This window comes from Oreochromis niloticus, linkage group LG5, assembly GCF_001858045.2.
Source record: "Oreochromis niloticus isolate F11D_XX linkage group LG5, O_niloticus_UMD_NMBU, whole genome shotgun sequence".
In the NCBI taxonomy this organism is placed as follows: Eukaryota; Metazoa; Chordata; class Actinopteri; order Cichliformes; family Cichlidae; genus Oreochromis; species Oreochromis niloticus.
This window is the reverse complement of record NC_031970.2, coordinates 22,543,271-22,564,532: the sequence shown is the minus strand read 5'-3', so window position 1 is coordinate 22,564,532 and position 21,262 is coordinate 22,543,271. Positions and strand designations below refer to the sequence as shown.

General features: G+C 38.6%; 2 protein-coding genes across 3 annotated transcripts in view; both read right to left on the bottom strand.

Annotated features, from left to right (window-relative positions):
• The window catches only part of LOC100695013 (guanine nucleotide-binding protein G(i) subunit alpha-2), a 51,913-nt gene extending 48,651 nt beyond the window's left edge, over positions 1-3,262 (bottom strand). The window contains exons 1-2 of the mRNA XM_003441449.5: positions 3,170-3,262; positions 2,455-2,620 (exon numbers count right to left, since the gene is read on the bottom strand). Coding sequence (XP_003441497.1) covers positions 2,455-2,572 — 118 coding nt within the window. The 5' untranslated portion in view covers positions 2,573-2,620; positions 3,170-3,262. The remainder of the gene's footprint in view (positions 1-2,454; positions 2,621-3,169) is intronic.
• Positions 3,263-6,064: 2,802 nt separating this feature from the next.
• The window catches only part of LOC100696164 (sodium-coupled neutral amino acid transporter 3), a 34,929-nt gene continuing 19,731 nt past the window's right edge, over positions 6,065-21,262 (bottom strand). For both annotated transcript variants that reach the window (XM_005469541.4, XM_005469543.4), the window contains 12 exons: positions 20,137-20,210; positions 19,891-19,983; positions 19,669-19,750; positions 16,046-16,128; positions 14,472-14,530; positions 13,961-14,107; positions 12,135-12,214; positions 11,637-11,737; positions 11,072-11,196; positions 10,813-10,957; positions 10,262-10,365; positions 6,065-9,051 (listed from right to left, as the gene is read on the bottom strand). In XM_005469541.4, the coding sequence (XP_005469598.1) occupies positions 8,947-9,051; positions 10,262-10,365; positions 10,813-10,957; positions 11,072-11,196; positions 11,637-11,737; positions 12,135-12,214; positions 13,961-14,107; positions 14,472-14,530; positions 16,046-16,128; positions 19,669-19,750; positions 19,891-19,983; positions 20,137-20,210 (1,198 nt within the window). In that variant the 3' untranslated portion in view covers positions 6,065-8,946. The remainder of the gene's footprint in view (positions 9,052-10,261; positions 10,366-10,812; positions 10,958-11,071; positions 11,197-11,636; positions 11,738-12,134; positions 12,215-13,960; positions 14,108-14,471; positions 14,531-16,045; positions 16,129-19,668; positions 19,751-19,890; positions 19,984-20,136; positions 20,211-21,262) is intronic.

Below are 21,262 nucleotides of genomic sequence, written 5' to 3'. Positions count from 1 at the left end.
ATAAGACACCTCTGTCACAAATCATTTTTTCAGTCAATGGATTACATGCTCAATGAAAGAGTAATCCATTAAACTGAACCTGTCACCAACTCGAGTCTACCTGCACAACAGGCAGAAAAGGAGAGTGGAAGTAGTGACTATTAAGGGTACAAAATTGTTATCAAGATGAGTATTGTTTAGTCTTGAATGAACTGCTGACATACAACTATACACCACTTTAAATAGTTGGAATGTAACTTTGACTTTTTTAGGCGGCAAGACATTCCCCACAACACATTTCAGGTTTTTATGTATGTGAAAGCCAAAGCATGTTGTGACACGTTCAAATATCAAATGAGCGGAAGAACCACGGTTTAAGTGGCACTCTATATTTGGTGTAATATGAGTTTTTTCTTTTCTGTTTGTTTGCTTGTACCACTTTTCAGTCAACTGTTAGTGTTTATAGGATGCAACATTATTACACCAATTTAATTAATATAAATAAAAAAGGGATGTTTTAATGGATCCAAATAGGAATTATAATGAGATCTGGGCCTGTCCCCGTATGTAGGTTAATTAGTAAATGTTACGCGATTCATTCTTAGAGTTGGTATGGATATTAATGCTGACGTTTTGCCCTATGACTGAGCTGTGCTGCTGAGCAGCATAGATCTGAGCGGTGAAGCATATCAGAGGAAAGGTTTTTTCTGGTTTTTTTCTTCCTCATACTTTGTGTTATTTAATATTTCAAAAGATTCTCATGTTGGACCAACTATTCCATACCTACCACAAATACTGTATTTATGCATGGTTAGCATTGCATCTGTGTAAGTATTTTAATCAAAGTCGTGTGAAGCAGAGCTCCCTCTTGATTGTCCTGAAACCGAAAAAGTGTGCATTTTTCAAAGAAATGAAGGCAGTGCAGTCTCCATGTTGTGGCAGAATGTGACAGCGGTAAAGGTGATGAGACTGCTACGCCGGCCGCCCATGCTCTTTATGTAGAAACTCACCAACCCTCGGTTCATTTTCAGACCTCTCCTGTAATTCCTCTCAACCCTCACACACTGCAGCGGATAGTAATTACTGATTCGAAACCTCCAGTACAGAGCAGGGTATGTAATTAGCCTTCTAACCAGGGGCACATCTCAACAACCAGCCGTCTCTTCAAAGACCCAGGAGAGAAAAAGATGGCATGTGTTCCCCATCAAACCAAGCAGAATTTTCTGCTCTGTCCAGAAAGAGGGTGTCAAATTAAATTTGTAATTCTGTGATCAACCAACAAAGTACATGACAGCTAAATTAACTAAGTTAAACGGATTATATGTGAAAGTGGTGCAAATTTATATTGTAGGGGGAAAAAATGTAACACTGCCAAGAAGTGATGTTTGTTTGGTTTTTATATGTTTCTTAGTTGCTCCACGCGGGACATGATTACCTGAGAATTTCTGCTTGGCTGTTGATTTTCTTCAAACATATGTTTGAGTTGTGGGGGAAAATATTCTGAAGTTTCTTGTTTTTGTTTCAGACCTATATCAGTTTTAAGACAGTCATATGATCAGCAAGGTGCCACCAAGAACTGCTCTAATTAACAAAAAAACACACACAAAATAGAAAGAAAATGCAATCCTTAACGTAATAATTGGAGTTTCAACTTTTTATTTATATGGATTAATTCAGCAGCCATTGAGAAATCCCATTAGCCTTTGTTCCTGTGCATCTGAACTTCATATCTGATAAAGCTTTAGGAAACTTTTTTAAGTAAATACCTAAAAATGCTTTTAGAGTAAAAGGTGGTGAGCAAACCCTGAGTTAAATATTTAGAGACAAATCAAATGCATCCAGAAATTCCATCATAAGCTGATATCTGCTAATATTCCCAACTGAAAGAGTTGCAAGTTAGTTTATGCTCTAGCAGTCCTGGGAGCAGTCAATTTCATCCAAACGCCCACTCCTAATAAACCAGATCCCGTTCCCTATGTGCTTTGAGCAACCCCCTCCAAACTTTTTTTTTTTTTGGTGGGGGGGTGTGACTGCCTATTCTGGTTGTCCCTGAAATGATCTCACGGTAATCGTTGTGAAACTCCTTGCTGTGCAGGGACCTTTGCTTTAGCGTGCCGTTTCTACTCCAAACTTTCCCATGCGTTTTTCACTGAAGCCCTCATGTTTGTGTCAAAGCAGCTCTGACACTGAGGGCAAAGCAGACGAGGACAACCCAGCAACATCGGCAGATGGAAGATCTTGGACGCGTGCAATTGTGCCACGTTTTCTCTTCAACATACAAGAAAATCCCACAAGATTCCAAACAGCCCAGGTGTTTTCCCTGAGCCCACACTTAACAGGGACTAATAATAGCGCTGGTTAAAATGTAACTCGCTCAAATTGCCCGTTTCTGTCAGATGTCTTTGACGCTGCGCATTTCACCCGTGACCATCATTGTGCCACTTTTGCAACCCAGTGTTGTGACATTGTACTCACCGAGCAGGAGCAGTTTCACTTCTCTTGCCGCCTTCTCTCCATCTTCTCGCAGGTTTTTATCAATCATTTTAGACCTCTCGGCCGCCAACTTATCTTCCTGACTCACAGTACAACCCATGGTTCCCAGTGCACGCTTCAGGTCTGCTGCTTAGTGGGAAAATAACACCTGGGGGAAAAAAAAAACAACTAACGGCTGACCCCCTTTTCTTAAAAACAAGGGCTGAAGTTAAGTGAGGCGAGTTCCCTTTTTGATGAGTGGCGAAAAACGTGACGGAGTCCGTTCATCCGCTAGAAGGGACCAAAATCATTAAAAAAGACAAATTATTTCCCAAATGAACTTGGTTTTCTAACTAACGTACGGATTTCCCAAAGATACGCACGTTTGTTATTTAGTTTGTCCGCATTTGGGAGATTTTTTAACGCGGGTAACGCTGCCCGAAAAAAAAAGGCTTAGCAACTTTTTTCGTTGACTTTTAGCTGCTCCCTACGGTATTTCATTAGAGCAGGTTAAACACCCGAAAAACGACCGCGAAGTTAGAAAAAAAAAGTATTCCAGCTGTGGAAAACCGAGCACACAGATTCCTGCTGCCAGTTACGCTACCGGATGCATACCACACTTGCCTGTGAATATTTCTAATTTTTCTACTAAAAAATATTTATATATTGATTTAATCCGAGTTGCCGATCCGCATTCTTTCCCTGCGAAGAGATTTACCACGTTCGCCACACCCGTGAAGTTCCCCTACGACCGACAGGCAGACAGCGCCGTCACCTCCCACCCGAACTGCGGAGAGACGTAAAGCCGCAGTGCTTCATGGGAAATGTAGGTAAAGCGCTGTAGAACGGTGACCTTCAAGAACTGTCGGACATTTCTGCGTTCAGTCTTCAAGTTTTTTGAATTAGGACTGCTCCGAGTGGGCAGCCGATTTTTATGTGAAAAAGAAAAGACACGAGCTGTAGTTTAGTGTTCATTATAAAATGATTTTTGGGTCATTATCTCAAATATTTTCTTGTTGTTTTTTGTTTTTGTTTTATTTTTGCGAAATCAAATTCGAGTTATTTTCTCATATCCAGTTGGTAAGCCTCAGACAACCACAGCCCTGTTTTTGAGGTAAAATTTCGAGCTAATATCCCAAAATTGTAACTTACAGACAGCAAAACAAATAAATTACAGTAATTTCACATTAAGGTTGTTAAGGTTAGGAAAAATATTAATATACATATATTTATAAGGTTAATCATTACTAAGTAAACACACTGTTGATATTGGGCTTGCACACAGTTGAGTCAGTAAACTTAAAATTACTTAAAATTAAAATTATGTTCATATTTTATAAAATATTTGTCTCAGTTATAACCTTAAAAGAATCTTATATTGTGTTTACTGATCTAAAATGTGGAGGACCAAATGAGAAGCACGAGTCTGTACAAAAGTGCACACAGAATATTCGGAATCTAAAACGTAGGATAAATAAGGTGTTTTGTTACCGTATTTTGCATACCGGTGATCCAGTGTGGTTTATGCAAATAAGTGAGGGAACGGCTGCTGTTTGCGGTGTTTTTAAAATAACAGCAGCTTCATAACAAATGATCCAGAAACCGTATGAAATCAAAATTGAGAGTCAGTTTATGCCCCGTGCGAGCTAAATAATTCATACTGAAATGTCCATAAATTGTGTCCTGTCCTTTAGATAATTTATTGCAGATCTATAGCGACACCTGGTGGACAGTCTTCTAATTCTTGAAAAAAGTCATAATGACTAGCAAATTGTAACATTAATTAATTATGAAGTAATTAATTAATTCATAACTATATCGTATAAATACATTTTTATTCATTTATTTAATGGGGGATTATTTGCATTTGCGAAACTTTTTTTAAAGCACTGTTATGGACCCTAGGGTTGTTGTTTTTACGTGTTGGGTTCTTTTTGAGATCTTCTTGCTTTGTTAACATATTTGAGTCTTGGTTTATTTGCAGTGTTTTATATTTGTTCCAGCGTTTTACTATTTCATTTCCTGTTTAGATTTCTTCATAACTCTAATTTGTGAGCCGCAGTTCTAGTAATATTTAGTTTGTGAAAAACTTTATTGTTATTCTTATGGTGAACTTTATTTTTGACACATTATTGAGTCTCGTGCTGTCTTTATTGTTTATAGTTTCTACTGATCTTGTGTCCTGGTTTATAGCTTGTCTAATATTAGAACTAGGGGTCTGTGTTTTATTATGTTTTCACATTCTTCTGTCTCACTTTTTTGTTTATGGCTTGGTTCATTTGTGCTTCCTTGTCTCTTAGATCTCAGCTGTTAGTATTCGTGTCTCTTTCAGTCCCCTTTTGTTATTTCTTATTTTACACTTACTGGCCACTGCATTAGGCCCACCTGTTCAACTCCTCATTATTGCACATTTCTAACCAGGCAACCAAATAGCGGCGTCTCAATGCATTTAGGCACACAGACGTAGTCAAGATGACTTGATGAAGTTCCAGCTGTGGCTCAGAATGGAGAAGAAAGTTGGCTTAAGTGACTTTGAAAATGGCAAGTGGTCTGAGTACTTCTGAAACCGTGATCCCAAAATTAACATTTATTGCCAAGATTTTAAAAACAGCTCTGACAAAGTAGGTTAAAATTTACATAAATCCCAATTTCTGCTGCAAAATTCAGATACTAGGGTCAGAATTTTGGCATAAACAACATGAAAGTATGGATCCATCCTGCCTTGAATAAACAGTTTAGGATGGTGCTGTAATGATGAGGGGGATATTTCCTTGACACATTTTGGGCCTCTTTGAGTTTCAACGCAGAGTCTACCTGAGCATTGTTGCTGATCATGTCTGTGGTCCATTCCTTTATGACCACAATGTACCCATCTTCTGATTTCTGTTTCCAGCAGGATAATGTGTCATGTCAAAGCACTCGCGTCATCTCAAACATGACAATGAATCCAATGGACTCATATGGCCCTCATAGTCCCCTCATCTCATTTCAATCGAGCACCTTTGGGATCTGGTGGATCCAGAGATTTGCATCATGGATGTACAGCCAACAAATCTGCAGCAACCGTGTGATGCTGTCGTGTCAACATGGAACAAAATCTCTGAGGAATCTTTCTAGCACTTTGTTAAATCTGTGACATGAAGAACTGAGGCAGTTCTGAAGGTAAAAGTAGGTTCAATCCAGTATTAGCAATACGCTTATGCAGTGCTTTGTCCCATTTGTCCTTGTGGAGCTGTCTGTAAATGTTTCCCTGTGCATAACCTGTTTATTTCTTTGGATTTGATTACATATTACTGTTTTCTTCATTCTTTGGGACTTTGCTATTTTTGACCTGTTTACATGAGCTATGAAACATTTGTTTTTTAGTTAATTCCTGCATTTCACACGTCTACATTCGACCCCAACTACATTATAAACTGTGACATACGCAGCTGTTGTGCTTCATTTAAAGCTGTTGATATTTTATTTAGTATACAACATAATTCAGCTAACTGAAATTCGCATTACAGAAGGTAAGCATTTAAATGCATAGAGGCAGGTTATTCATAATCAACTAAAAACAAAGAAAACTGAAAACCTTTTGATGCATGTAAAAGAGGATGAAAGCTCCGAGTCATGTTACCCTTTATCTTTATTGCAACATTGTTTTACAGTACAACAACTGCCAGCAACATATTAAAATATATAGAGATACCAGAAAATAGACATGGATTGAAGGACAAAAAGGTTTAAAAGCACTTTGAAAATGATTACATTTACATTTTTAATCGAACTAAAACTTTAATCGCTATTTACATTATACAAACTAGATATGAATATAGAATATAAAGGGTATACATTTATATACATTATTTATAAATGATGCTGGCTGATGTCAATATTTAATATGTTACTATTCAGTCATACACATTTCCAAAAATCAAACAGAGGGAGAGAAGGAGAAGACTAACGACTCTTCGATCTAAATAGAGGTCCTCAGAGATCATCTGGTATCAACCACTAGCACAGTGTAGCCCCCTCATGTTGATGCCTCATTCGTTTTTTTTGTGTGTATTTTTTGCATGTTGTGAGGCTTTTGTGCGTGGGCACCATTTATAAACTCTTATCACTGTATTTACCTAATGGCGTCACATTACATACATGGCTGATAAAACATGATGTCGGGAGATAAATATAACCATTGCATTGGTTAAACAATACCAAACACTAAGTTATGCACAGGTGGCTGATTCAGATGCTTCTTCCCCACAGAGATACATAAATACATATCACAGCTAGACAATATTTAATAAAAATGGATTAAAAGAGGTTTGTTGCATAACAAATAGAACATATAAAGTTACCCACACAGCACTTATAGTAGTGTGGTGTAAAAAAAAAATTATGATGAAAAAAAACCAAAAGAAATGAAATTGTAGGCAGCTCACTAACAACTCTCAGGAAGCAGCAAGGAAGTCAGACATGACCCGACCACACCACTGATAAAATACCACTGACTACAAATGTAAGAAAAAACAAAACAAAAGCAATAATCGTGTGTTTCATCACTGAATCAGATTCAACTTATACATAAAACATGGAGTTTAAAACAACAGTTAGGATATCAATGGTAGAGGATTTCTGATCAGAGTATAGGTGCAGGTTAAACAACACAAATGCATACAGGTCATATAGATCATATAGATTTTTCTTTCTTTTTTTTAAACACAGACACTTAAAAACCTCCAAGAATACATCCAACAAATTAGCCGTTGCATTTAAAGAACAGACGAGAGCTGAAAATGATTACAGGGGCTTTACAGGGAAGCTAACTTTAATGCAGTCGTTTCAAGTAGTTTCTGACAACCATCAACACGTTACTTATTCATCACTTACATTACATTAAGATTTAGTTATGCAGAGGACATGGCCTTAAAATCACGTCTATCGAATATATTGTGTTTGCCTTTCGCTGTATTAATGCTACAAGAAGTTGTGCTTATCAAAGAAAAGTGCTATTGCTAAGCGGCGACTTTTCAAGAGTGGTAAAGAGAAAGAAAACCCCTGTCGTTCTGTTAGAGATCAGGCTTGTGCTGGACACTCAAATGTTTACTAACCACTTCACAAAGTGACCCTGTTGTCGTTGTTTTATAGACATTTTGGTTATCTCCGAATCCTTCAGGTAAAATGTTCCGAATACAACACATCCCAATTTTCTTTTTCTAAGTAACAATCAAATCTTATCCAATTTCATTTCCGACTTCGGTCTGTACAATCTTGCAGATGAGTTTTCTGGTACCATTCGTGACAGTGATTTACACAGTAACACTGGAAAAGAGAACGTCTTTGCGCAGTAGGCGTTCTTTCACATAATGTGTAACCCAGACACCCGAAAACCACTGAAAAGGCTCCTGGCTAAAACCCTTTCTCTCTCTCTCTCTGGTATTGCTGGCCTCAGTTAGCAGGAGCTGAGGATCAAGCTTTTAGTCTATACTGCATCATCTGAGGTTTTCATCAAGTAGAGATTAATAATAAAAAATATACATCTAGTATATGTTGTGTAGGAATCTCATAGTAAATGTGCTGACTGTGCCATATATTTTGTGGTTTTGCACCCTGCTCTGTCAGAGGTGAGGATTTTAACTCCCCCCCTCCAGAAAAACATAAAAAATATCAGCAGCAGTACAGGTTAAGGAAGTGGGAACTAAAGGCAGCACACTTTGAAGGAATAATTCAACATTTTGAAGTCTTTGTGCCAAAATAAACTCACTGTGCACTGGCTGTAAATACATGTTTACTATTAAGATATAGGTGTGCTATCTATCTGTAAGTAGGTCCAAAGATGCTGAATTATTCTTTCTATCAGTCCAGTACTATCACTTTTGCTATCACTTTTTTCTGCAATTGCACATAATGAATCATATTTAATTATTTAAATAACTTCAATAATAATAATAATACTAATATCCATGAGAATCATGAAAGAATTGTTGATTAATCAATTTCATTCAACAGTTAAAAAGGAGGGCTGCTTATTACAGTCTAAGTAAGAGTTTGCAGAGCTATAGATAATCTTAGGATAAGATCTGAGTAGTGAGAGGGGCAGATGCTCATAACTAACATAGTTGCAGGTGTATAAAGACGGCAGCTTTCTACATTGTTGCTTTTCTATTTGCTTTAACATCTTTCTCACAGCGTCACCGTCAGTCCTTATGCACCTGCTCTCTCGGTGAATTCCCAAAGAGCCTTCCTCAAAAGCTTACTGGCCTGGATCTACGGTTACCGTTTGACAGGATGCGCAGTGTAACACAACCACGTCAAAGCGAGAGCACTTGCCGAGGAACCGAGAGCCCTCCCCCCAAACTCTACACTCTGTGGACAAAATATCCTTCCAATGGGAAAGAGAGGGCATCTTCAACATCAACCGTGATTCAAAGTAAAAACAGTAAAATTACAACACAAGACTAAATCAACAATATAAAACCTGAAAATAAAAAAAGAAACGGAAGGTGGTGCTTAGTGACCGCTGCTGGCTTTGCTGGTCCCCGTTGTCCAGTCGATGATGATAAAGCTGAGGCTCATTGTCATAAACAGGAAACCAATCCCAGCGAAGCAGGCAGCCTGAGCGCAGAAACGGAGAACGCGAGTTAAAGAGAGGCAAGCAGTGAAGAGAACAAGTAACTATGTTATCAGCATTTACTTTACGGTTATGTCCGTAAACACAGTTTGGTTTTTGGTTTTTTTTTTAAGTTTAGCTTGTTTACACCACCACAGGAGATATTAATTCAAACAATAACATGTGATTGAAGTGCAGACCTTCAGTTTTAATTTACAGATAGCCTTGCATATTCAGAGGCTCAACCTTAATTGGACCAACTCACAAAATTTTAAATAAGAAGACTTTTTTTAATACTTGGTGTACAATCAAGAGACACCTTCGCTCTTTAAAACATTTCAAAGGGTTTAAAGTGAAACCTGCCTTAGTGCTAGTGTAGCACATCACAGATGGTGAATCTGTGACAAAACTGCAGTACAATAATACTTTATTAATTAAAAGTTTGTTAATTAAGTATAGGAAATGTTATGTGTTTCCATGTCATTCGATCTTAGTTATACACGTAATGATACGATACCTAACATGTACTCAGGAGACAAATATGGCCGAGTTGATTTCGTCACATGGTTAAAATGCACATCCATGTAGGATTTTTGAGGCTAGTATTACTTTTAATATTAGTGAATTTTATAAATGGTTCCATGAACAGTTTACATTGTACAGATGATCATAGCATCCCTTGAAAATAATGTTTCTTTTGAGCCTTTTGCCAGTTGGTTTAACTTCTCACCTTTGCCTCACTAATGTAGACGTATGTGCCTGCATGTGCTGGTACAGCCTGACGTCACTGCTGGGTGTGGTTGCAGGTTTAAGTCTCAACACACCCAGCGATTAACCATGTGATTAAACAGAAAGTTTCAAAGAGAACGGCAAAAGTTGTTTTTATTTTGATAGTTTTTGGCCGTTTTTTTTTTTTTTTTTTACTAAATTGTTACCTCAGTAAAGATAACTAAAATGAAACTCTCTGATAGACTCAGTAGGTACATGGCAGTAAGATTTTTAAATGATCTCAAATGCACTGCAGTTTCTTGTATTTAATTCTGGCAAACTACAGACAATTGATGAAATTCTCAACTGGACTTTTGATCACTTTCCTCATTTCCTCCTTTCAGTGTTACACAAAGCACCTACTGTGAAATAATATGAAAACTCAATACTGCGTGGGGACGTCTTTAAACGCTGAACTTAATTTTCTATCTTTCTCAATAAACTCACCAGGATTTTGGGGAAGGAGCGCAGTGGCTCCTCTTCTTTGGGTACAATGCGAATGTAGAAGACAGCAGGGAAGATGAAAATGAGACAAGGAGCAGACGTGGCACCTGGAAAACGCAAAACAGAAAATGATTCTCTGTGAATGATAACACCCTTCAGTCCTTAATAAGTCCTCCAAACCAGTCTAACAGGACTGTATTAACATAAATCATATGGAAATTAACACAAAATGGAAAACAGGTGTAGTTACATTCAATTTTTCACTACTGAAAATAATATTAAAGATTTAAATGCTCAAAAGTTGGGCAGATGGTCAATTCCACATTTTTTCAAGGTCTGATCAAGAACAATTCACCAAAATGGATTTTTGTTACTTGATTAACTGTGTTGTGGGGGTGTATTAAGGAAGGTAAGCCATTACTGACACTTGGCAGTCAGAACAAATTAAAGCCACATCAAAGGAAACAGTTTTACTAGCAAGCGGGGTTTTACATGTTGGTGCTTTAATATGTAAATCCACCCCAACAACCTTGTCACATGGTTGATCTGCTTACCAATGACTCCAAAGATGCCCAGTATGTTGGGAGCAAAGATGACCAGGAGGTTGATGAAAAGGAGCAGAACGAAAGCAATGGCGATGTGGCGAGGCCAGTAGAATGTCTTATTAGGAAACGCCATCTGCTGGATCGCTCTCCTTACCTTAAAAAAAAAAAGAAAGAAAATTCGCTGTTTCACACTGCTTCTATGAAATATCATAGAAGCACAATTTGTGTCAGCTGATGTATAAACAGTAAGTTCTAAATGCGTACTTACAGGAAAGAGCACAATTGGCACAGTGAGCGTGACAGCAGTGAGCACAGCCACACGCACACACAAAATCAAAGTGTCGTACGGGTCAACGCGGCTGTATGTGTGGAGCAGCTCTGCTTCCACTGCACCTGGAAGACACGAGGACAGGATAACAGAGCAGGTTTAAGGAACACATAGAAGGTCTTTAAATGCATTTCAGTCAATGCAGAATGCATTATTTTATGTTAAGGGATTATATCTCCATGTAGTACTAGACTAAATGTTTGTATTAATATGTTTGTTTGCTTTTCATTCTTTTTATTTTATTGATTTCATTATGTCCTTCTTGCTAATATGCTTATGTTACATTGCTTGTTTGGATATTAATTAATGTGAGTATGAGCATAACATGAGAAATAAATAGGAGGAAAAAATTAGCATTGTGAATGACTCTGTAATATGCTACTAGATGTGTAGTATGGCCACTAGAGGGCATAGAAACATTATTATTCTTTTCAGCCTACAGCCCTTCAGTTTATAACATGACTAGATAGATAGATAGATAGATAGATAGAGGGCCAGGCCTCACCATAGAAAGTTAGGTATCCAAAAAGAGCAGCCAGGAAGTACATGATGTACATTATTGCAATGGAGATGTTGGCCACATGCTGCATCTTTTTCTTGGTGGCACTGAAACCAGAAAATATTGCCATGTGATGTCATAAACACGCACACACAAAAACAAACACAGATACACACAAAACATTACTGTATTATGCCCACAAAGAAAACATGTAGCCCAGTTACTTTAAAATACCGTCTTCTGCTCCAGGGCTACTTCTCTTGCACGCATATGCAAAGATTCAAATTAAAAGCACCAGTGGGTCAAAGCGCGATGATACATTTAAACTAACAGCATGCTACATCATTCAAGCAGTGCCAACATACTTCAAAATAAAGTGAAAGCAGTGCATGTGACTAGGTTATGATCAGCCAAGCACAAAGCAGACACAGTAGCTTTGCTCTTTGTTATGCAATTTATTTCTTATCCAAGAACTTAGCAGGAGTTGCCATCATAAGAACATACTTGCGCAGCTCTGTGTAGATGGGGAGCACCTCGGGATGGCACACAAAGGCGAACGCCAGGATGGGGATGGTGTAGGCCGTCTGAAAATGAACCCCAACAGGTCACCATAGATACAGCAGCGCCATCCCAGACGTCTTACCACCAACCTCGCGCTTTACTGCCCAATACTCCCCCAGACATATCACAGAGAGCTAATTGTTTCCCTGTGATTAACTTGGGCCTGGCTGTAGACCAGCTTTAGCCTATTTAAGAATGCCTTACTGGTAAGCTGCTAAGCAGCAGGAATTGGTCTTACTAGCCTGGGCAAAGAAAGTTTCATACTTTATTAAGGGGTCCTAATAAAATCCTGATAGGATTTTATAAAAATCAGGAAAAACTAGTCAGCATTTGCTAATGTTCTGGGGCTTGTTCTTGAGGTTGTTAATCCTAAGATGATGGAAATTCTCTGGTTTCTGTTCTTAAACTTTCAGCTCTGAGGTAACAGACGCTGTGGTACTAGTCTTCTCACTGGCTGGGTTTCTTCTCCCTCCTCCATATAGACAATATCAAAAATACATATCAGAGTGACTTATAGAGCAGAGAGACAGTGATCAAAGGACTTAATGGTTTTATTATCAGCTCAGAACAAAACTGACACTACATGGTTCAAACACTGACTCTGTAGAGAGTAAGGCATCTGTCATGTTCCTGAGCACTGAAACATTTACTGGACATTACTGAAGCAATTCTTAAATAAACTGTCTAAATAAAATTTAAAAAAAAATACTAAGCTGTAGAAACTGAAAACACTGCTCAATGAACAAACATTTGTCTTGTTGCAATTCTTTACTGATGGAAAAAATGCCTGTTACTGGCATCTTTTTGGGATGATGTAAATATTTGAGTGAGATAGACTGAAAATGTTCTAACTCAATGTTATGATGAAATATGTTCATGAGTAATTAATTCTAAAGATTTTTAAAAGTTTGAACCTAAATGCCTTTTTGTTGGAGGTAACCAAAATGAATCTTACTGACTGGTAACTAAAAGCTCCATTACAGCTATATCGCTTAAGAGAAAATAAGCACTGAGTAAAATTATTTATTCCCCGCTTCCTGTCTCTTAAGATGCTTCCACATATTTCTAGCTTCACTGAATAAAAATTGAGGCTCTGGTCTTTATTGACCAGTTGCCATGGTGAATCCTGGCATTTTTGTTGGCTCTTCTTTATTACCCACAAACATGCTCATAAATCAATGTGAACATACTCAGAGTTAACTCTGATCGCCTGTTCTGGAGTTTCCGATCGCAGAGTTTATAAACTCGGAGTTCAGGGTTAGGCACACAGTTTGTTAAATCTGCTTCCTGGAACAGGCCGTGGAAAGAAAGTGAACTGATAAATTTATCTAGCTGTGGTTAAGGTTCTTTGAAGACCATCCTGCTGTGAACGTATCTATTCTTTGTAAAGAAAAAACCCCCAAACGTACTTAGTAAAATGTCAGGCCTTTCCCATTTCACTCATTACCTGTCTCTTTGGCCCAGAGAGGGCAAACCTGGTGATGTCACTATAGGAACCCAAATGCCAAAGCAATTTCTTCAGACAGCTCATGGGTCACTGTCCACCTTCAAGACTTTAATTAATCTGGGTTGTGTCTAGCGTTAAAAGCTCGATAAATGTCCTGATCTCTTGCTCAGTGCAATTGAGTGCTTCAAACCAAGATTTCCATGCTTAGACTGTGAAGTGGCACTGGCAACATGCTGAAGATGACTGTGAAATAAGTGGGTGGCTGTCAGTGGCCATGGCAGTGGAGGTGCATTTGCAGAGTGAGTGACATGCGTGAACCTACTTGAGAGTTGAGGTTGGCCATTTTGGGAATACAGGCAGGATCTTCCTCCCCACCAGGATCTGTGCCATTCATCCAGCTGGTAGTGCTGGTAGCGTTAAATGAAAAGTCCGTAAATGGACAAGGGACGTTGAACTTCTTGTAGATGACCTGTTCATCACAGAGGAGAAAAGTGTCAGGCAGAAACGAAGGCTTTGGGACGCAGTTAATATATAAACAGGTAGAAAATATGTCACTGAGACCCCCAGAGAGAAAGCGAGAGCGAGCGAGAGAAAGAGAGTAAAGAGTGGATTATAGCTCACGCAGCCAAAACTAGGTCAGAGAAACACAGAGAACACAGCCTGGAACAGCCGCATGCAGACATTAGTCCATAGCAATGAGTAGGGACAGTAGGGAATACTAAATAGGTGGTGGGAGGCTCCCAGCGCATCTGACTACGCTGTCACCCAACAGGCAATAATAAAGATGTGACGTGTCGTTTACATGCGTGCATTGCTAAAATCAAAGGACTTACAGCGATGAGGAAGAACACCATGCAGCTCAGTGAAAAGCCACTGGTGTATCCGAGATATCCTGTAACAAAAATGATTCATTAGCCTTTCATGTCGTCACGAAATATAAGAAACATCTAAGGTATCACTAATAACTAATCACATGTGAGGTAAAGCAGCACAACACACAGGATAAACTGACTTAACATGCTCAGAGCTCATTAGTGGAGTCAGACTGCTGCACCGACTGGCTCTGTTCCAGTCGGTGACTCGACAGAACACAGACTTCTTACAAGAGGTCAGAAAATATGCGCCCTCTTGTCATTTCCAACCTAGATATCCTTTTTCTTCCTTCCCTTTATTTTATTTTGTGCTGCTTTATCACGCACGACATCCGACTGTCTTTCTGAAATGCAATGTGCGCCACAAGAGTTGTAGTTTAGAAAATGAATGAACTCTTCTCTTTATTGTACCTGCAAATTTCTACAAAGAAGAGGAATATGGGATGTGACAAAGAAGGAGGTGTGTCATTGTTTGGAGTTCTCTTTCATGTTGTATTTTTTAAATGTTGAAGCTGTTTCATAGCGTTTCTTTCAGATTTTGCTTCTTTTTTCCCCCACTGAACCTGGATCCTATCTGCTATTTGCTAACCTGCTTCATTTAACCTATGGATGTAGTTATTTAACTTATCCTTACCTACTCATATCAAAGATCTGTGGTTTTGGGACCTTGGTTCTGGTGTCTTACATTTGAGTTTTGTCCTCTTTGCTAAAAAAGGGGGAAAAAAAAAACCAAACATCTCACTTGGCCCTGAAATACCTTCTCTCTGCCAGTAAAACTATTAATAAAGCATGGGCATCATCCAGAGAGAGAATTCACTGTCCTAAAATCTAAACAAAAACATGTATGAATGGGCCTTAAAATATTTGATAAAAAAAAAATATAAATACTATGAGATATGAGATCAGTGAATCAGTGAATCAGTTAATCAAACGCATTAGAGGAAATTCTTATTTAGGCAATATGCTTGGTTGAGTGTTTAAGCATTGACAGTGGACAAATCTACTCAAAGCATCGTTGATTGCTAACTATTTTAAATCTTAGGAGCCAAATTTTTTGTAATATCTAAGGTTGGTTTGACTAAGATAGTTTAGACCAGAGTGTAGGTTTAGGCCAGACTAGACCATTTCACAAAAACATATACTGAATCATTTTAAGTCAAACAAACTTGGCTTAAATGAGCTAGTCTATGTTACCCCTGGGCTATAATAACACTAAAATCCAATGTTAGCATTCTATCAATCAGGGATTCTTCTTCATCACAGCTTTGCTGCCAGCAGCTTCTCTAAAGCTGCATAATTAAAGCCAGCTAGCACTAAGCTCTAGGCTTTAAGCTTTTCCTGGGGTCCTCCTTCTGTTTGAAACATTTTCTGAGGGAAAACAGCCGAGCTAACAGGATGCTGAGAGAAGAACTGCATTCATATTTTTAATATACTGCCTTGCTTGGCCTTGTATGAGCCCCAGTTTAGCATGAGCAGCAAAAAATAAGCTCCTACTCGATCCTGTTCCAAACAAAGTCATGACATTTCACACTCACCTAGCTGTTTCATGAGAGCCAGTGGTAATATTACTGCAATAGATACGATGATCACAAGGTAGTTTCCATTCAGGTACCATTCACTGCAGAGAGGCAGAAACATAAAACAGAAACAGCTAAATGTCAAAACGATGCATAAGAAAAAAAAATGTGTGAACATCTTACTCAGTACGCTAAAAAAAGGATTATTCTTTATTGCTACAAATATGCCAAGCAGTTTAATTCACATCTGAAAAGAAAGGAGTGCAAACAAAATTCAGCTTTCTTGAAGTCAAACATTTAGAGGTGAAAACATAAGCCTCTTTGCTGCCCATAGCACACGACACTAAACGCTGTGGCTGTAACAAGGAAACAGAGGTCATGTTCCTCAATATTTTTATGAGAGGGTTTTTAGGGGCTCTTGCATGGCATGGCATGACGGGACATAAAAAGTTTAACTTTAATGTCTCTAATTAAATGGATTTCTAGACCTGTCAGCTGTTATTATTCTGCAAATTAAGATAAGAGTCAAATTCAACAAAGACTACACTCGGTAACATTAATCCCAACGTTCTTTTGAAGAACATGGACACTGACATAAACATATATATTAGTATATTATGAGTTTAGATAATATACTGTATATCCTTTTTTTGACTGTATTTAATCTGACTATCATTGCATATCATATCACTGTTATATGGAACACAGGGAACGACTACATATTGTGCAAAGCAGGAAAAACAGAATCTTGACTACAAAGAAGACATTCATATGTGGAGTTGAGCAAAACATACAAAAAACAGACTCCCCTGACACAACGTGCCACACGTTACAGTCACATGAAGAGCAACGTCTAGGAAGAAACCTGTGAGTTATTTTTAGCAGGACACAGTATGGGGTGATTCATTTCCAGCCTTCTGTCAGGTGAGAGATGCAACATCTGTTGCAGGATACACACCCACGGTCACGTATCTCAGAAAAGAACAGGCTCATCTATCCCTTGTCTATCCTCTTCTTACCCTGCCCTGCAGCCATCTGGCCTATGGGACACAATCTCTCACTGAAACACACACACACACACACAATTCCCTAAAAAAGACAGATGTAGGATCACAATTTACCTCCATAAGAACATATAGATACAGCCCTCTGGACACTGAGGCACCAGCAACCTGATCATAAGCTGAGCGATCAAACATGTAATCAAACACGCTGACACAGTCTCCAGTGTTCATTAATTGTGTATGTGAGCTAGCCACATAAGACATCCAAACACAAAAGGACACGGACACGTTTACATATGCAGAGGGTGGTCAAAGCATATGCAACCCGTACATACGAGACAAAGGAAATGATCTATGTGAAGGTTAATATTTTAAATGTTTGTTGAGGTTGTGTGAGAGACCATGAGCAGCACAAGCTACAATAAACGACAGGATTTAACAAAACCATTTGACAGAGAACACCAAAATTTATATTTAAATTAAATTCACAGTTTAGTATATGGTTGTGTTTGTTACGAAATGTGATGCTCCCCCATTATTTTGGCCGCCCCCTCTACAGTCCAGCAATATAAACGCGCACCCACTGACAGGATGAAATGCCACTGGGACAATCTAGCCTGTCATTTCAAATAAACAGTGATTGTTGACCGTGACCCACAGCACCGAGACTGCTACACAGAGAAAACAGAGCTGAGGCCAGAAAACAACGTGGACGCTGTGTCACAGTACATTACTTCTACTGGGACTGCATATAGTGTGACACATCAATCTAAACTTTTACGAGCAAATATAGCAGTGAGCCTTCTTTCCCCACTCTAAAGGTAAAAACCAACAATGTGCATGCACTATTTTTGTGGCAAGCTTTATAATTTGGAAGAAACAGTCCCTCCACTTTAAAGATTTCCATAAGCCTCTTTGTCTGAAGGCTGAGTAACTTGCAACTGTAACTTGTACACTCTCATTTCTCCCCCCCTTCTTTCAAAAACAAAAAAGGTAGGTGAGGAGAGGCTCTAATTGGGGTAAAGGCTGACAGGGTAGGATCACGCTTGAAATCCCATCTAAGAAAGGGAGTGTTGTTTGTCCCTGAGACCACCTGCACTAACCAGTGATATCCCATGGTTTACATTTTCAGCTGTGGAGTCTAGCGGTGTTTTGATGTCAGTGCTCTCGTTGGTCGCGGTGCTCTCCTCCTCCGGGGTGACCCTGACAGCTGTTCTCACGCCAGCTGCTCAGCGCATCCAGAGCAGCACCAGGCCCGACAACTGCCGTAGCTTGGCAGGACTCCTCTGTAGATGCTGAAATCTTTGCTGACGCAGAATGTCTGCATGAGGTCCCATTGAGAAGAGTACACTACGTTTTGTAGTGTGAGGAGGTTTGTGGATGTCAGCAAATGTCATACTGACCCAGATTTAAGTGCATTATCATACTTTTGCAAAATATTGAAATGTAGCATTTATAATTTGAGCGACAAGACCAAAATATAGTTTTTACATTTTACAAGAACAGATTTTTGACATACAGTACTGTGGAAAAGTGCTGAGCCACCCCTAATTTTCTTATATTTTGCTGGGAAAATTCTGGAACAATTCTTCATTCTTCTTGGAGGACATTCAAAGCTCTTCTTTGGATGTTAGTTGCATTTTGTTTGATTCTCTATCAAGATGATCTCACACTGCATCAATAATGTCAAGGTGTAGGGGAGGCCTATCAGTGATGAATTGTGTTCCACTGTGTGTTTTTACACCTACATATGCTTTCATTGCGGTGGCAGCGTGTTTGGGATCAGCCAATCAGCCACTTTCCAGATGATATTGCATGGTGGATCAAAATCTGACTGTACTTTTCCACATTCCATCAATTTCATAAAATCCCCAATACAACTGGCTGAAATGCAGCCCCAAACCATGACAAAGCCACCACCATGTTTTACAGATGGCTGTACACAGTCACTGTTACACTACTCTCCTTCCTCTCATACTGACAATAAATTCAACCAAAAATGTCAAAATTTCAGATACTGTTCATCTGCTGTCTGCTAATAGTTTTTAATCACTTCTTTTGTCCTGCACTTGACAATTTTCCTTAATTTTTTTAAGGACACACTGCACGTCATGCCGAGATGTAGCTCTTTGTGAATCATCTTGTTGATGCAAAAATACAGTTTTATGCCTTCCTCTGTTATCTCTCGTATTGTTGTAGATTCGGCTAAAGAAATGGGTTCGAAATGACGTGGTTTTGTAAAAGCATGCTAGTAAAAAGGGCCAAAAGATACAATTTAAAATAGTTTGTTTTCAAAGTTTTCTGTTATGTGAAGATGCATAACTCAGTGAGGGCCTTTTTCATTGTTGAATGAACAGTGTTAGATGGTTTAACGTGAGCACCAAAATGCAACATTCATCTGAAGAAAAATATTGAATGGCCTTCAGAAAGCCTGTAGAACTATTGGTCAAGAACACCTTAAAAACTGCAATGAAATATAAATAAATGGAAGTTCACTCAAAACTTTTGAAGAGTACTATATAGAGTACTATTTGCATTCTGCGCCTTCTGTTCTCCCTGGATCTGATATCAAATGTTGCAAAAGTGAGCAAACAAATATTTGTAGTATTTTATATTTTGTGTGCATTAGTAGCTCACCCTGCAGGTTTGTCCACCTTTAGAAAAGCCTGGATGACCAAAGGCAGCTCATATTTGACTATGTAAAGGTAACTGGACATGGCTGTGGACAAGACATATAAGCACATATGTTAGTACAAACATATTGCAGGAGATAATAATATAAATAATAATATCAATATCCCTGAAAATAAAATAATAGAAAAGACAGTGTGGGGAAGATGGCAGTGTGTGTGACCTCACCTCCAATGTTCTGCAGTGTGATGGCGATACCTGCCGCCATCTTCCCCGGGGTGCCAAACGCCCTGTATCCAAGCTGCTCATATGCACGTATGCCTGAGGTATAAAGGCCGCGAGATAAAAGAACATTATTTATGGATTAAATCCAGGTCATAGAGTAGAGAGGATTCACACACTGTAATCATTCGATACTGCAATCAATTTATGTATGCTAATGAGAAAATCCACATCGTTTAGCTCCACACGTACCTACAATGCCAGACGACTTCAGCAGTAAATGGATGGAATATGATGAAAGCACTGCTACCACTGTTAGCAGTAACCTGAAAGAAAAGGACAACATCAGATGAACATTACTGCCACTTCTCCCACCAACTGTCACGACTAATCGACAACCCTAAAAAAATGTGGTTTTATATGTAACACTTTTACACCGCACATTATCCTGGAGGTTATTTATACAGCTGCACAATAAGCTTTCATTATCTATAGTTGCGTAGGAAAACTGGTGTCCCCGTGGCTTCGATTTATACCAGATTGTTACTCCAGCTGAACCAAGGAGGTTACCCTGTGTGCCCCTCTGGCCTCATAGCTAACGGCTCACACACCAGATGGGCTGTTTAAAAAAACATTTTCAGTCCTAAGATTGACAGACGATGAGAATGAGAAAAATCCTTTGTAAACAGTAATCATCCTTCTCTTTATTCCACAGTGGGAAATAACCTACTTCAGTCACAACATGTCTATCCTCCATTTTCAGGAACTGAGTTATTTCCTCAGGAGGATCTTTTGCTTTGCATATAATTTCTCTTCTTCTCTTTTCTGTCTTTTCTATTTGATAATTCGATTCATATATTTGGACGCAGGAACAGGCTAATTGTATTCTGCCTCAAAAACAGATTTCACTGTTGTGCTCATTAAAAAAATATATTTTATTTGTGAGTTTCTGTTTTTTTCAAGCCACCGTTGTTCAAACAGAGACCGCTCCAGATGCCTGACCATCTGCAGTTGTCTCTGTTTAGAAATCAGAGACGATATTAGCAAAGATTTGAAAAATAAATGCTCTTAGTGTATAAATATACATGCACACAGTAACCACAAAAACATGGTCTATTTGTGTTGTATTTATAGATGGATATGTGTATTTGCATGGATGACCTGCCAGTACTTTAATGTAATATTCTAACATTTTACTGGGATTTTTTAAAAAGAGAAGTTTAGAGAAATATCACAATTTTAAGAATTTCGTTTAAGTTTCACACGTGATATAGTGACTTTCCCAGACCCCGTCCACTTCATTCCAACTATTTTTCTCCTTTCTCTTTTGCTGTTACTGTTGGCAACATTATTAATGTTCTTTCTCACACGCCCTCCT